Source organism: Pithys albifrons, chromosome 6, assembly GCF_047495875.1.
Source record: "Pithys albifrons albifrons isolate INPA30051 chromosome 6, PitAlb_v1, whole genome shotgun sequence".
In the NCBI taxonomy this organism is placed as follows: Eukaryota; Metazoa; Chordata; class Aves; order Passeriformes; family Thamnophilidae; genus Pithys; species Pithys albifrons.
Genome location: NC_092463.1, coordinates 2,133,098 through 2,149,845, shown reverse-complemented (window position 1 = coordinate 2,149,845; position 16,748 = coordinate 2,133,098). Strand labels below are relative to the sequence as shown.

Genomic DNA, 16,748 nt, shown 5'->3' with positions numbered 1-16,748 from the left:
TGGGAGGGAATACACAGGGAAGGAGCAGAATTCCTGCAGGGAAAGGCTGGGAGAGTCACAGAATGGACTGGGTTGGAAAAGACCTCTGAGATCAGCAAGTCCAACCCTTGATCCAACCCCACTGTGATCACCAGCCCAGGGCACTGAGTGCCCTGGGCTGGTGATCACAGTGGGATTGGATCAAGATGTGGTGGATTCTCACTCAGTGCCACATCCATAGAATGGATTGGGTTGGAAAAGACCTCCAAGATCATCAAGTCCAACCCTTGGGCCAACTCCAGTTCCTTTACCAGATCATGGCACTCAGTGCCACGGCCAATCTCACCTGAAAAACCTCCAGGGATGGGGAATCCACCCCCTCTCTGGGCAGCCCATTCCAATCCCTGAGCACTCTCTCTGCAAAGAAGTTTTTTCTGCTCTCCAACTTCAATTTCCCCTGGCAGAGCTTGAGCCCATCGTGCCCCCTTGTCCTATTGCTGAGTGCCTGGGAGAAGAGACCAACCCCCACCTGGCCAGAACTTCCCTTCAGGCAGTTCCAGACAGTGCTGAGGTCACCTCTGAGCCTCCTCTTCTCCAGGCTGAACACCCCCAGCTCCCTCAGCCTCTCCCCACAGCACTTGTGCTCCAGTCCCTTCTCCAGCCTCGTTGCTCTTCTCAGTTGGTTGGAAGAGACCTCTGAGATCAGCAAGTCCAACCCTTGATCCAGTCCCACTGTGATCACCAGATCCAATCCCACTGTGATCACAGTGGGGTTAGATCAAGACGTGGTGGATTCTCACTCGGTGTCACATCCACAGAATCACAGAATGGATTGGGTTGGAAAAGCCCTCTGAGATCATCAAGTCCAACCCTTGGGCCAACTCCAGTCCCTTTACCAGATCATGGCACTCAGTGCCACGGCCAAGCTCAGCTGAAAAACCTCCAGGGATGGGGAATCCACCCCCTCTCTGGGCAGCCCATTCCAATCCCTGAGCACTCTCTCTGCAAAGGATTTTTTTCTGCTCTCCAACTTCAATTTCCCCTGGCAGAGCTTGAGCCCATCGTGCCCCCTTGTCCTATTGCTGAGTGCCTGGGAGAAGAGACCAACCCCCACCTGGCCACAACTTCCCTTCAGGCAGTTCCAGACAGTGCTGAGGTCACCTCTGAGCCTCCTCTTCTCCAGGCTGAACACCCCCAGCTCCCTCAGCCTCTGGGAATGTTCAGCCTGGAGAAGAGGGAGATTCAGAGGGACCTGGTTGTGCCCTTCCAGTGCCTGAAGGAGGTACAGGAAAGGTGGAGAAGGACCTGGGACAAGGGATGGAGTGACAGGACACAGGGAATGGCTTTAAGCTGGAAAAGGGGAGATTTAGGATGGATATTGGGAAGGAATTCCTGGGTGGGAGGGTGGGCAGGCCCTGGCACAGGTGCCCAGAGAAGCTGTGGCTGCCCCATCCCTGGGTGTGTCCCAGGCCAGGTTGGGATCCCTGGTTTAGTTGAAGGTGTCCCTGCCCACAGAATAAAATGATCTTTAAGGTCCCTTCCCACCCAAAGCACTCTGGGTTTTTGTGACAGGTCTGACCCAAACCTCACCCTGTCCAGTGACATTGGCATTAAAATCTCCCACAGCTGTCTCATTTTTCCCACTTTTTTTAATCCATCCCTCTTCCTCCATTTTTAATCCATCCACAAACCTTCCCAGGTGAAGGAGAGGAAAGTGTTCAATTTGATTTCTTTTGGTTTCTTTCCTAATGTACAGGACCACAAAAGGCTGTGGTGTCTTTTGGGGAAAAATGGTAATTTTCCCAACAGGAATTAACTCTTTTTGCTGTTAATTTGGGGGTTTCTGAGTAGTTTTGTGACTTTTTGTGAATCCCAAACTCTGGGGTGATAAACTCAGCTGGTAGAGAGATGGTGTTTGAGCAGAACAAGCATCTCCTGCCCAGGTACTGAGAGGATGTTGCTGGTGAGAATCCATCATGACTTGATCCAACCCTACTGTGATCACCAGCCCAGGGCACGGAGTGCCCTGGGCTGGTGATCACAGTGGGGTTGGATCAAGGGTTGAACTTGATGATCTCAGAGGTCTTTTCCAACCCAGTCAATTCTATGATTCTAAATTATAATTGTATAATTCATTATGATAAACTCTAGGAACACTTATTTGAACTTCTGCATTAGGATATAAATTTAATTCTTTTCAAGCCCAGCAGGCCACAATGCACTGAGATGGAATTCCCTCCTCACACATCACTTTGCCACTTACTTGAGGGATAAATGTTAAACTGTTGGGATCAGAAACCTGATCCAGTCTGGCAGCTCCATCAGATTTCTTAATATTGCCTGTGGGGTAATGATTTTTATGGATTTTATGGATGTTTGTTTGGTTTTTTGCAAAAAAAACCCCAAGGAAATGGTGAAGCCCCCCCAGATTTGTTGTGTTGGAGGCCCCCTGAGGACATGCAGGTCTCTGTTGAGGCTGCAGAAGACCTCAGGACCCCAGAGTTGGTCTTGAGAGTTTGTGCACAAGTTCTGGGAACAGCACTGAGGAATTGGGGCCTTCATCTTGAGAAATCAGGAATGGTTTGAGTTGGAAGGGACCTGAAAGATCATCTTGTCCCACCCCTAAATAAGTTTCCTTCAGAGGAAGGTCCCAGCCCTGTGTGAGCACTTGGAGCACGAGATAAAACCCTGGAGTGGGTTATGCAAGGAGGTGGAATGTTCCTGGGAATGTTTGTGCTGTGTGGGAGGGGGATGTCACACCTCAGAGTGGCACCCAGAGCCTCCTGGAAGTGTCGTGGGAGGCTCTGCTGGTTGTGCCAGGCTGTGCCAGTTGCTCCATGAGGTTTCACTCCACACATGGGCTGGTTTTGGTGGCACCTTCAAGATCCCCTCTGCCTTTTCCAGGCCTCTGTGCCCCTGTTTTCCTGTCTGGGTCTGTTCAGGTGTCTTTATCAGGTGTCTTTTTTATTCCCCTGATGCCTGTAAGATTTTGGAGTCTCATTTTTAATCACAAAGGAAAAATGAGACTCATTTTTAATCACAAAAATAAAATGAGACTCATTTTAATCCCAAAAGATTCCTACCTGTGTAGGAATCCTGTGTGTAGGAAAGGGCTGTGTTTTCATGGATTTAGGGCAGGTGAGAGACGTTTCTTTGGGTCCCCTCACTTGGCTGAGAGCTCTGACAGTGCTGAGTTTTTAAGGATTTTAAGGTGAGACTGGACGTGGCACTGAGTGCCATGATCTGGTAATCACAGTGGGGTTGGACCAAGGGTTGGATTTGATGATCTCAGAGGGCTTTTCCAACCCAATCCATTCTATGATTCTGGGATTCTATGGATGTGGCACTGAGTGAGAATCCACCACGTCTTGATTCTGTGCCCTGGGCTGGTGATCACAGTGAGGTTGGATCAAGGGTTGGACTTGATGATCTCAGAGGTCTCTTCCAACCCAACTGATTCTGTGATTCTCAGTGGACAGGCAGCACTGGGGACAGCCAGAGGTCATGGTGGGCACTGGTGAGTGATACTTGACAAGGGGTGAATGAGGTGGGAGGGGTGGGAGGGAGCTGCAATTAGGGTTTATTAAATGGAGACACGCTCCAGCAAAGAGCTCCTCTGCTGAGCTGGGCTGCTCATCCAGTGAAGGGACTGGAGCACAAGTGCTGTGGGGAGAGGCTGAGGGAGCTGGGGGTGTTTAGCCTGGAGAAGAGGAGGCTCAGAGGTGACCTCAGCACTGTCTGGAACTGCCTGAAGGGAAGTTCTGGCCAGGTGGGGGTTGGTCTCTTCTCCCAGGCACTCAGCAATAGGACAAGGGGGCACGATGGGCTCAAGCTCTGCCAGGGGAAACTAAAGTTGGAGAGCAGGTGGAAATTCTTTGCAGAGAGAGTGCTCAGGGATTGGAATGGGCTGCCCAGAGAGGGGGTGGATTCCCCATCCCTGGAGGTTTTTCAGCTGAGCTTGGCCATGGCACTGAGTGCCATGATCTGGTAAAGGGACTGGAGTTGGCCCAAGGGTTGGACTTGATGATCTCAGAGGTCTTTTCCAACCCAATCCATTCTATGATTCTGTAATTCTAAGGCTGGAGATGAGACACCAACCTTGGGACACGAGGGGATCTCACCATGGACATTGGAAACACCAACCTGGAGGCTGTGAGAGGTTCATTCCTCCTGCATCTTCCCCTCCTTGGTGTTCATGGCTGCAAAAAGGACTCTGAGCACATAAATTTGCATTCACACATCCAAGGTTCTCCAGGTTTTGTCCATCTCACGTGGCTCAGTCCCCCCTGGGGTGGAATTGTTTGGCTTGCACTCCTGAAAACAAACAGAACACAAGTGCAGAGTGCACAACTGGTTCTGAAACCAGTTTTCTGTGTTATTTCTGGTGGTTGGCTGCACAAAGTGTCCTGCCCAGAACGTGTTTCCTCACGTGTGGTGGGGTGGGAAGCGTCTCCCACAGGTGTCACCTCAGGTCCCACTGTCCCACAGCAGCAATTTGGGAAGAGAGTTAAGTCTCAGTGGGAAAACCCAATGATTTTTTTTTGTCTTTGATGTTATAAAACTCTCCCAACTCCCCCAAATGTCCTACTCAAAGTGCTGTCACATCAGTGGTGTGTGATGGGCCTGGTCACTGCAGCAACACAACGGGGACATTCAGGAGGGAGATGAGTGGTTGTGTTGTGTTGGTTTTGAGCACAGACTCCATGTGATGATGTGCAGGGTTGGTTCTCAGCTGCTCAGACCTTCTGGAGGAGCTCAGTGGGATGTTGTCACTCCTCCTCAGCAGGCTGTGGCACAGCTGAAGAAGAGGTGACCAAAAGGCTGTTTTTTCTCAGGAAATATCCTCTGGAAATGACACTGAGCAAAATAAATTGGGCTGTGCTTCACCACATTCAAATACATGCTTGTTCTGGTCCCATTGTTGTGTAGGTCACATTTTCTGCTGGAGCTTTGGGATCCTCCTACCAAAATCCCTCTCGTTTTAATTTTCATTCCAAGTAATGTGGAACAGGATTTTCAGTCTGGAGTCCCATTAGAGAAAATCAAGATCAATGCTAATAAATGCCAAAAGCTCTGCCTTTCCCTTGGGGAAATCCTTCCAGAAATATCCTGGGAATTTGGGCTCCACTGGACCACATTGCTGGTGGAGATGTGGATTTGGTCTCTTTGAGCCTTTAATGTCAAGGTGAGTTCTTGGGGAGACTTCCTAAGGAATCAAGGACAGAATAATTACAGACAGTAAGAAATCAAACAGCCTTTATCTTCCATTAGGCTGAAAGGTGAGAAATACCAGCAGAGATCATCAGGTTCACTGTATTTGTGTCATCTTTATGTGATAAATGCATAGAAATGATAATTTTCCATGTCAGTGGTAGCTCATGAGACACTGACGGGTCTGGATCCACTTGGGGTGCAGTGACAGCTCCTCTGGTTGGTCTCAGCTGATTTGAAAGTGAGACTCACAGACTATTCTGAGTTGGAAAGGACCCACAAGGATCATCAAGTCCAGCTCTCAAGTCAATGGCCCACACAGGGGATTGAACCCATGACCTTGGCATTGTTACAACCAAGTTTTAACCAACTGAGCTGATCTCAGGGTCATACTTGAAATACTGAGGAAATTTCAGGGGATGAGGAACAGGCAGATATTTTCACAGAATCACAGACTATTCTGAGTTGGAAGGACCCACAAGGACCATCGAGTCCAGCTCTCAAGTCAATGACCCACACAGGGAATTGAACCCCTGACCTTGGCATTGTTGCAACCAAGTTTTAACCAACTGAGCTCATCTCAGAGTGGTGTTGGGCTTGAAAATTGTAAGTAAGAGGAGTAGAAGAACTATAATTTTGACTTCAGTTCTCCCTCTGCAGGGAAAAGTCTTATCAGAAATATTGGTAGATCATTAACTAATTCTTCACAAGGACTTGACAAATGAAATTGCAGGTTTGACTCACAGAGCCAGCAGTGCTGATGTGGTTGGTGCCTTCCTGTCTGTGACTTCCTTGAGAACTGCACAAGTCTCTCTGAAAAAAACAGAAGTGCAGCCTCGTCCCCGCTGGGAAAGGAGTGAGGATTGTTCATTCACATGGCCCAGTCTGAGGGCTCCTGAGTCGGCACTTCTCCTATCTGGGTGTGTCCCAGGAGAACCAGTTTGTGGCCCTCACCGCCTTACACTGTTAATGCTGTGCCAGAGAGCACCATCCATCAGGTGGGCAGGGGCAGAGGTGGGGCTGTGGGTGCCTGGGGGAAGCTGGTGCCATCCAGGAAGAGGCAGCAAGACCCATCAGCCACATCGCCAGGCATGGGACTCTTCTGGGAAGCATTTTGGGTGGTTTGATGCACTCTCATGACTGTCTGGACTGAACATCTAATACCACTCCATGTCTGGGAGCATCCAACAAGGATTTTGAGTACTCAAGAGTTTTTCATAGAATCATGGAATGGATTGGGTTGGAAAAGACCTGAGATCAGCAAGTCCAACCCTTGATCCAACCCCACTGTGATCACCAGCCCAGGGCACTCTGTGCCCTGGGCTGGTGATCACAGTGGGGTTGGATCAAGACATGATGGATTCTCACTCAGTGCCACATCCATAGAATCACAGAATCCTAGAATGGATTGGGTTGGAAAAGCCTTCTGAGATCATCAAGTCCAACCCTTGGTCCAACTCCAGTCCCTTTACCAGATCATGGCACTCAGTGCCACGGCCAAGCTCAGTTGAAAAACCTCCAGGGATGGGGAATCCACCCCCTCTCTGGGCAGCCCATTCCAATGCCTGAGCACTCTCTCTGGAAAGATTTTCTTCCTGCTCTCCAACTTCAATTTCCCCTGGCAGAGCTTGAGCCCATCGTGCCCCCTTGTCCTATTGCTGAGTGCCTGGGAGAAGAGACCAACCCCCACCTGGCCAGAACTTCCCTTCAGGCAGTTCCAGACAGTGCCGAGGTCACCTCTGAGCCTCCTCTTCTCCAGACTGAACACCCCCAGCTCCCTCAGCCTCTCCCCACAGCACTTGTGCTTTCCTTTGGTTCTGACACGACAGGAGTTAATGACCATGTGTGGTCTTGGTTTCAGCAACTCAAGAATGTGCCTGGTTGGAAAATTAAAAGTGTAGGACCAGGAAACTGGTCTTGGGGTGAGTGGCTCAGGTAACTTGATGTGTTTGGTTCATGAATACCAACCCAGTGGGGAGCTTTCTGTTCCAGCAGCAAAGTTGGGTGGTTCAAACCCCAAATAGTCCATGTCTAAACTATGGATTATGTGCCAAAGCTTAGTGGTAACACTGGAGAGCAGCAGGACACAGTTAATGGTGAGAGCTGAGGGCCAGGAACTGCAGTGATCTCCAGCCTGGCCCTTCATGTCCCAGCCTGGGGAGCTTTGGCAGACCCCATCCATTCCTTCAAGCTTCAGCATCCCCGTGGCACTCACTGCTTGTGTGGAAAAGGGATATTTGTAAGGAATATGATCTTCTTGTGCTTCAGAAGTGAAGCTGATCTTCTGGAAACCATGTGGTTGTCCTTATCTGACCAGCTTAGCTCCTCCTGGCTAAAACTGGATGGTGGAGCATCCCTGTCCTCACCAAGGCAGAGTGTGTGTCCCTGCTGGGAACATCCCTGTCTCCCAACAGGATCATTGGGTGTAACCAGACCAGAGGATCCTACTCCTTTGTCCATGCTGGGATGGATTCTCCTGCATGTTGAAGGGGACAGCAATGATTCTGCTGTGGTGGGAAGGTACTTGAAGTGGTGAAGGTTTCCTTTGTGGTTTGCAGATGAGAATCTGCCTCAGTGATTTGGTCTTCAGAGCTTTGGTTCCACTGTACCTTGTTCAGGGGCTCTCTGACCTCAAGCTGAGTCACGTTTGTGTCCGTGGTCTGTGTTTGACACTCTCCTCACGCCTGAGCACTGCAGGCCTTTGACAGGCCAGTTTTTGTGGGGGTTTTTGATTATTTTGTTTTGGTTTTTGAAAAGCCTTTCCCTGTGTGGAAGCCTGAGAAGTTTTGATAAAGCTGAGAGGTTCATCCTTCAGGTTCTTGCTTTCCCTGTTGTTGAGACTTTTCCATACCCTCGAGAAGAGTGTTTTGTTCTATAGTATTTCCCTTCACAGTGACACGTTTTCTTTACATCCTCATCCTTAATTACCTTTCCAAACTGATTTGACCCAATTTCCCCTCCATTTTCTATAATCCACCTCTTCCCCAGGTTTCACCTGCTCAGAAGGCTCTGCATGTTGGTCACAGTCAGAATGAAACAGTAGGGAAACTTTGGGGTGATCAGGAGCAGGGGATGCCCCAGGAATCAGGTGGTGTGTCCACAGCAATGGAGCTGAGCTCCATCAGGTGGTGTGTCCACAGTAATGTGATGGTGCCTGAGTGATTTAGGTTGTGTTATTATGATTAAAAGTGTTAATGAAATCCCCTCCTAAGTCTTTCTATTGTCTGAGTGACATCTTTGTCCACCTCTGGGTTCTCAGTGTGAATTCTGGTGCACATCCAGAGAGGGCAGTTCTGTAATTCTTCTTCTTCCCAACACTCATGGATGGAGTTGGTTTTCAGAACTGAGTTGCTGACAGGGAGCTGTGACTCCTGGAAGCTGCATTTGCCCCTCTCAGTTCCACTCTCAGGGCCCCCTGAGGTTTGGCACCACCAGGTGGGTGGTGGAGCTCCGGGTGCTCCAACAGCCCCTGGGGCATCCTGGTGTTGTTGGAGGGCAGAAACTTCCAGAAAAATGGTGTTTGAGAGACAGGAACTCCCATTTTCAGGGGCACAGCAGCAGGAATTTCTCTGTGGAAAGGGTAGGCAGGCCCTGACAGGGGCTGCCCAGGGAGGGTTGGAGTGCCCAGCCCTGGAGGTGCCCAAGGCAGGACTGGCCGTGGCACTGAGTGCTCTGGGCTGGGGGACAGGGTGGGTATCGAGCACAGGGTGGGCTCCAAGGGCTGGGAGGGCTTTGCCAAGGTGGGCACTGAGCACAAGGTGGGCTCCATGGGCTAGGAGGGCTTTGCCAAGGTGGGCACCGAGCACAAGGTGGGCTCCAGGGGCTGGCAGGGCTTTGCCAAGGTGGGCACCGAGCACAAGGTGGGCTCCATGGGCTGGCAGGGCTTTGCCAAGGTGGGCACCGAGCACAAGGTGGGCTCCATGGGCTGGCAGGGCTTTGCCGAGGTGGGCACCAGGCACAGGGTGGGCTCCAGGGGCTGGCAGGGCTTTTCCAAAGTGGGCTTTGGGCACAGGGTGGGCTCCATGGGCTGGCAGGGCTTTGCCAAAGTGGGCATCGGGCACAGGGTGGGCTCCAGGGGCTGGCAGGGCTTTTCCAAGGTGGGCATCAGGCACAGGGTGGGCTCCAGGGGCTGGCAGGGCTTTTCCAAGGTGGGCATCGGGCACAGGGTGGGCTCCAGGGGCTGGCAGGGCTTTTCCAAGGTGGGCATCGGGCACAAGGTGGGCTTGATGATCCTGGAGATCTTTTCCAACCTCAAGAATTCTGTGATTTGCTGGTAGATGTTTCAGAGGCTCAAAAAGGACTGCCAGGAACATTTCACAGTTCCAACCTGGCTGCTGCTGTGCTGGTGCCCAACCCAGATAATCCTCACCCGGGTCACTCCCAGCCTGGCATCGTGTTTGTAACACACAACATCGTAGTTTCTCTTTGTAGGGCTCTCTGAGGTGCCTTTGCACTATAATTTGATTAAATATGTCTTAACTCTCTTGTTCCAGGCTAGAAATCTTCACACAGGAGAACTGGCTGCTGTGAAAATAATCAAGTTAGAGCCTGGTGAGTTTTCCATTCTTTCCTGTGTTCTTGAACCACATTTTCATTTTTTCCATGTGTTTATTTTCACACACTGTGAAGTTCTAGACAAAAGAAGTGTTGGGGTATTTTTTGGTGTCTTTTCAGTGGTTTGGATGACAGGAAACACTACAGGATGTAGCATTGCTTTTGGCTGTGTCCTGCTCACTGTTTCCTCCTTTGCTCTTATCTCCCTTATCAATTGTTGCATGAAAAGATGTTTCAGTTACAACACGTTGTTAGAACAAAGAGAAGATTAAGGGCAGATGGTGAATTGTGAGCTCTGAGACAATGGGGAGCTGTGGGCATTGAGAGGGGGAAGGGATCAGCAATAGGACAAGGGGGCACGATGGGCTCAAGCTCTGCCAGGGGAAATTGAAGTTGGAGAGCAGGAAAAACTTCTTTGCAGAGAGAGTGCTCAGGGATTGGAATGGGCTGCCCAGAGAGGGGGTGGATTCCCCATCCCTGGAGGTCTTTAAGGTGAGCTTGGCCTTGGCACTGAGTGCCATGATCTGGTAAAGGGACTGGAGTTGGCCCAAGGGTTGGACTTGATGATCTCAGAAGGCTTTTCCAACCCAATCCATTCTATGATTCTGTGATTCTATGGATGTGGCACTGAGTGGGAATCCACCACATCTTCATCCAACCCTACTGTGATCACCAGCCCAGGGCACAGAGTGGGCTGGGAGTGCCCTCAGAGTGGCCTGGGCTGGTGATCACAGTGGGGTTGGATCAAGGGTTGGACTTGATGATCTCAGAGGTCTCTTCCAACCCAACTGAGAAGAGCAACGAGGCTGGAGAAGGGACTGGAGCACAAGTGCTGTGGGGAGAGGCTGAGGGAGCTGGGGGTGTTTAGCCTGGAGAAGAGGAGGCTCAGAGGTGACCTCAGCACTGTCTGGAACGCCCTGAAGGGAAGTTCTGGCCAGGTGGGGGTTGGTCTCTTCTCCCAGGCACTCAGCAATAGGACAAGGGGGCACGATGGGCTCAAGCTCTGCCAGGGGAAATTGAAGTTGGAGATGAGAAAAACTTCTTTGCAGAGAGAGTGCTCAGGAATTGGAATGGGCTGCCCAGAGAGGGGCTGGATTCCCCATCCCTGGAGGTTTTTCAGCCGAGCTTGGCTGTGGCACTGAGTGCCATGATCTGGTAAAGGGACTGGAGTTGGCCCAAGGGTTGGACTTGATGATCTCGGAGGTCTTTTCCAACCCAATCCATTCTATGATTCTGGGATTCTATGGATGTGGCACTGAGTGAGAATCCACCACGTCTTGATCCAATCCCACTGTGATCACAGAGTGGCCTGGGCTGGTGATCACAGTGGGGTTGGATCAAGGGTTGCACTTGCTGATCTCAGAGGTCTTTTCCAACCCAATCCATTCTATGATCAGGCAGTGATTTGGATGTGCCATCGTTTCTCTGACCTGTGCTGAGCAGGAGGGGGCTCCTGCCACCATTTCCCCATGGATTTTCTGCCACTCCATATAAAAGCAGGAGACCAGGAGAAGCTCACTGGCTGCCCAGGAGATTTGCTGAGCTGAAGCTCCTCTGAATCCTGCATAGAGAGGTGAAATCAGGAATTGTGTGCTGAGTGGAAATGAGACAATCCCAGAATGGTTTGGGTTTGAAGGAATACTAAAGACCATCCCATGGGCAGGGACACCTCCCACCAGCCCAGGCTGCTCCAAGCCCTGTCCAGCCTGGCCTGGGACACTCCCAGGGCTGGGGCAGCCACAGCTTCTCTGCCCAACCTGTGCCAGGGCCTGCCCACCCTCCCAGCCACCAATTCCTTCCCAATATCCCACCTGTCCCTGCCCTCTGGCAGTGGGAAGCCATTCCCTGTGTCCTGTCCCTCCATCCGTTGTCCCCAATCCCTCTCCAGCTCTCCTGGAGCCCCTTTAGGCCCTGGAAGGGGCTCTCAGGTCTCCCTGGAGCCTTCCCTGCTCCAGGTGAGCCCCCTCAGCTCTCCCAGCCTGGCTCCAGAGCAGAGGAAATGAGGAAAGGAACTTTTTATATCCTCAATCATAACTCAGTCCTGCCTGAGCATCTTGTATTTGTACAAAACAGTAATCTCTCATTCCTTAATTGTTGGGATACCTTTCAGATCCCTGCTTGGCACAGTTCTCTTCCATGTCTCCTTGCCTTGTTGTCTCCCTGGGGCTGTGCTTTGTCTGCTCTGCTGTGGCTGGTCAGGGTCCTGCCCTCTGGGACAGGGGCAAGGGATGCTCCTTCTGGGAATGTCACCTTGCCCAGTGCTCCTGGACTGTCATCTGGAGCCTACAAAGCAATTAAAGGACAATTCAGAAAGTGATAGGGGTTTATGGAGACACAGTGAGATAATATATGGAATAAATACAGACTCTTCAAGCAGGAATTGGGATGTTCTGACCCAACTCTGTGTTACTCCCAGTGAGGACCAGCAGTTGGGTCTCCCTCCTCACAGTGTGTCATTTTCCCTCCTGACCTGGATTTTTTTAACAGTCCGAAGTTCCTGAAGTTTGAACATTTTTTCCCATTGGAAAAAGTCGAAACGTTCTGGTGAATAAATTAAAAGAAAGGCCCAGGTTGATTCTTTAGCTCTTACTTTCCTTATCAGTGCAGGCAGACAAGCAGAGAGCAGGCAGGTCATGCAGGTGGTGCCACTGCTTCTATTGCCACTCTCATCTTGTGGAGTCAACAAGGTCTCCTTCAGACCCAGCTTCAGGCACATAACCCAGTTCAGGTGTCAGTGGCTGTGGCTCAGTCCTTTGTACATAAATACCTTGAATTTCTGAATTCTGGTGCCACCAGAATTAACCATTCTGGTCAGCAGAGCTGTGGTCAGCAGGCAAAGCCTCAGGCATGGCCAGAGCTCCCTCCAGGTGGGTCCCCACAAGCCACTTTGACTCCTTCAGTACCCCTTCCATGATGTCCTGAGGAGCTGCCTGTGTAGCAGAACGCTCAGTGGTGGCCCTGGGATGATTTGGGGCCATGCTCAGTGTTCTCCCTCTTGTTTGGGAATTGCTTTCAGGATGTGCCCAGCAAGGGACATCCCAGCAAGGGGCAGGGAGGTTCTCTGGGCCCTGTGGGCTTCATCCCATCCCATCCCCTCCTGGGGCCTGCCCTGGACCAGGGTGTGCATTGGGGGAGGCAGGTGAGGGGCTGGGCTGGCAGCAGCTCTGGAGGCAGCGAGGGGGTTGTGGGCTCTGAGCAACCAGGAAATGTGGTTTTCTCTGCAAGGTCTGTAGAACTCCTCGTTGGGTGAAGCTGTGCTTGCAGAGGTGCAAAAGGCAACTACACACATTTGTGTGAGAGAAAAGGGCAGGGAAGACTTAAATACAAAGATCCCATCTGTGACTGAGAGTTTTGCTGAGTCTCTGGGGGTGGGGAAGGTGTTTTGGGGGCATCCCTGGGTGGTGTGTTCAAGTCCCTGCTGGAATTGTGCAAGGCTGAAGGGACTGCAGGGTTAAGTTTCATTCCATGACTGCTTCTGTGCAGAAAAAGAGACGGTTTTGAAGGCTGAATGTAGAAGAAACACGGGGAGACTCAGGAGAGAATTGAAACCCACTGATTTGGGGTGACTGGTCACTGTCCCTTGGCAAACCAGGGCTGGGTTTACTACCTGGATTGCAGTGGGAATGCAGAGGGAACCACAGCAGGGATCCCTCAGGCTCTGTGGGATGTGCTGTGGGCAGAGTTTGGGGCAGTGGGGCCAGGAGTGGCCTCAGCAGGTCTGGAGTGGGGCAGAGTGATGCTTTGGGGACAGAAAAAGGACAATCCTTACCCATTGCTAAGGCAGGGAGAGGCTTCCTGCAGTGGGAAGGTCCCTGCTCCTGCTCCAGGTGAGGTGTGTCTGTTCTCACTGTGAATTTTGAAGGCTGAAACAGAGGCTGAATCCCCTGTTGTTAAAGCTGAGGGAAGAGCAGGATTTGTTGGAGGCTGAGCAGCCCCTGCCTGTGCTTGGTGTGCTGAAACACTAAAGAGATTAATGCAAGAATCACAGAATGGATTGGGTTGGAAAAGACCTCCGAGATCATCAAGTCCAACCCTTGATCCAACTCCAGTCCCTTTACCAGATCATGGCACTCAGTGCCACGGCCAAGCTCAGTTTAAAACCCTCCAGGAAAGGTGAATCCACCCCCTCTCTGGGCAGCCCATTCCAATGCCTGAGCACTCTCTCTGCAAAGAACTTTTTTCTGCTCTCCAAGTTCAATTTCCCCTGGCAGAGCTTGAGCCCATCGTGCCCCCTTGTCCTATTGCTGAGTGTCTGGGAGAAGAGACCAACCCCCACCTGGCCAGAACTTCCCTTCAGGCAGTTCCAGACAGTGCTGAGGTCACCTCTGAGCCTCCTCTTCTCCAGGCTGAACACCCCCAGCTCCCTCAGCCTCTCCCCACAGCACTTGTGCTCCAGTCCCTTCTCCAGCCTCGTTGCTCTTCTCAGTTGGGTTGGAAGAGACCTCTGAGATCATCAAGTCCAACCCTTGATCCAACCCCACTGTGATCACCAGCCCAGGGCACAGAGTGCCCTGGGCTGGTGATCACAGTGGGGTTGGATCAAGACATGGTGGATTCTCTGTCCCTGGAGGTGTTTAAGAGGACACTCAGTGCCACATCCAGTCCCTTCTCCAGCCTCGTTGCTCTTCTCTGGCCCCGCTCCAGCCCCTCAATCTCTTTCCTCAACTGAGGGGCCCAGAACTCTGGCCCAGAGTCACCACTCTGAGAGCCCCATTTTAATTATGGCCATGTCTTATGTTTAATTATGTTGGTCTGACTCATCACAGGGAAGTGATTTCTTCTAGTTTGTTTTTTGGGTTTTTAATACATCTTTTAACGTTGCCAACCCGATCTCCATCCATAGCATGGACACCCACAGCCTCTTGGCAGAGTCTTGTTGGGTGTTTGTTTTGGTTTTGAGGAGGGTTCACAGGATTTGTTTACTTATTTACTCCTTTTCAGTTGTCTGGGATGTCTACACATGTTGAAAATATTTTGGGTTTTTAAGGAAAGAAACACTTGGCTGCTCCACACTTCAGTTCTGACTGATTTTAAGGGATTTGTTTGAATAGTTCTGTGGGGTTGTACTCCCAGAGCACCAGCAATCCCTGGAGCAGGTTGGAATCAGGAGCTGTGCTGGTTTCCTGGGAAGAGCAGCCCCTTGAGCAGTGGCACAGGCTGCTGGCAGACTGTGGGGCACAGCTGGAGGAAGGTGGGTAATAAATGCCCTGATTTAGTCAGCAGGGAATTGGTTTGGGAGTGCAGCACCTTCTGGAGAGGAGGAGGAGGAGGCTCCAGGATGGGAGTTAATGAGCAGATGGAAAAATCAGAGCTGAAAACTCCACTCTTGGTTAATACACAGACAGGGGAACTGGGAGCAGAAGACAAAAGGCTCTGAAGTTACACAGAGTGCCCAGAGGGGCTGAGGAGTGTGTTGAGTGAAAGCTGAAGGAGCTGCACACAAAGAACGGGCAGGATTTGGGAAGACTCAGGAAATTGCTGACATGGCAGAGGTTTGTTCCTCCTCCTCCTCCCTCATCTGCTGCAGGTACTGAGGAGGCAAAGAGACTCCAACCTCTCAACATAAATCTGTGTTTTGTGTCTCCTCCAGACAAAGGACACAACCTCAGCTCAGCAGGTTACTGCCATTAATCCCTTTGCACTGGGGGGAGGGCTCTGGGGCTGCTCCCACAGCGCTTGTGCTGTGCTGCTGCTCTCAAAATTGTGTTTTTCCCTCTTTTTTTTTCTGGCCTAGACTTGGAGAGCATTAGGCCAAAGTATTATGGCATGCTAATGACATTTCCCAGCATTCCCTGAGCACAAATGCCTCAAATAATTTGGGAGCCAGTTCTATTTCAGAAACGAATCCAACTGTACTCAGCAGTGGAGAAGCCAAAAGTGTCTGAAACACTAAAGCCACTTCCATCTATGGGTTTAGCAGATGAATCCAGAGGGGAGGCAGCACAAAGAGGTGACTGTTTGCCAGGGGAGTTTTTCTGCCACAGAACTTTCTCCCTGGGAAAATGTGATAAATAAAATGCTTCAAAATATATTCAACAAATTCTGCTGTCGTGATAAATGGTGCCCTCAGAGACCTTTGACACTGATGGAAATCTTGCTCTGAACCTTCTTGCTCTGAAATTTCTTGCTCTGAATCTTCTGCAAAGCCACAGGAGAACCTCCTGGCTGGCTTGATTTGGTCCAAGGTTTGCATTTTCCCTGTGAGATCCCAAGGAAGCAGCCAGTTCCCTGTTCCAGGCTGGGGGTTACTCTGGGGGTGGCACTGTACAAACAGCCATGCCAAGGTGTGTGTTGTGCCCGCAGTGCCAGGGCAGGGCTGGGGCATCCTGTGTGTGCTGTATCCCAACAGGAAGTTCATATTCCACACAGGAACACAGCCATGGGCTGGGTCAGGCTGGCAGGGGGGTCTGGCCCCTCTGGACCAGAGCCAGCCCAGGGGGTTCAGATCACAGATCACAGACTATTCAGAGTTGGAAGGGACCCACAAGGATCATCGAGTCCAACTCTTAAGTCAATGGCCCACATAGGGGATTGAACCCATGACCTTGGCATTATACAACCAAGTTTTAACCAACTGAGCTAATCCCAGATGTTGTGGGCACTGAGGCACAACCTGGCTCTCCATGGCATCAATTCCCTAAAGGTGACATGAGCTATGGATGGAGAGGAACAAGCCTGAGGCTGCTTTAAACTGAGCCTGGGGCTGATTTAAACTGAGCCTGAGGCTGATTTAAGCTAAGCTTGAGGCTGCTTTAAACTGAGTCTGAGGCTGATTTAAGCTGAGCCTGGGGCTGATTTAAGCTAAGCCTGAGGCTGATTTAAGCTTCCTGAAGGGATGTTCTGGCCAGGTGGGGGTTGGTCTCTTCTCCCAGGCACTCAGCAATAGGACAAGGGGGCACGATGGGCTCAAGCTCTGCCAGGGGAAATTGAAGTTGGAGATGAGTAAGAAATTCTTTGCAGAGAGAGTGCTCAGGGATTGGAATGGGCTGCCCAGAGAGGGGATG

The 16,748-nt window shown here is 51.0% G+C and overlaps 1 protein-coding gene across 1 annotated transcript in view; it reads left to right on the top strand.

Moving 5' to 3' along the window:
* The window catches only part of MAP4K5 (mitogen-activated protein kinase kinase kinase kinase 5), an 88,516-nt gene that overhangs the window by 20,574 nt on the left and 51,194 nt on the right, over nucleotides 1-16,748 (top strand). The window contains exon 2 of the mRNA XM_071557185.1: nucleotides 9,684-9,741. Coding sequence (XP_071413286.1) covers nucleotides 9,684-9,741 — 58 coding nt within the window. The remainder of the gene's footprint in view (nucleotides 1-9,683; nucleotides 9,742-16,748) is intronic.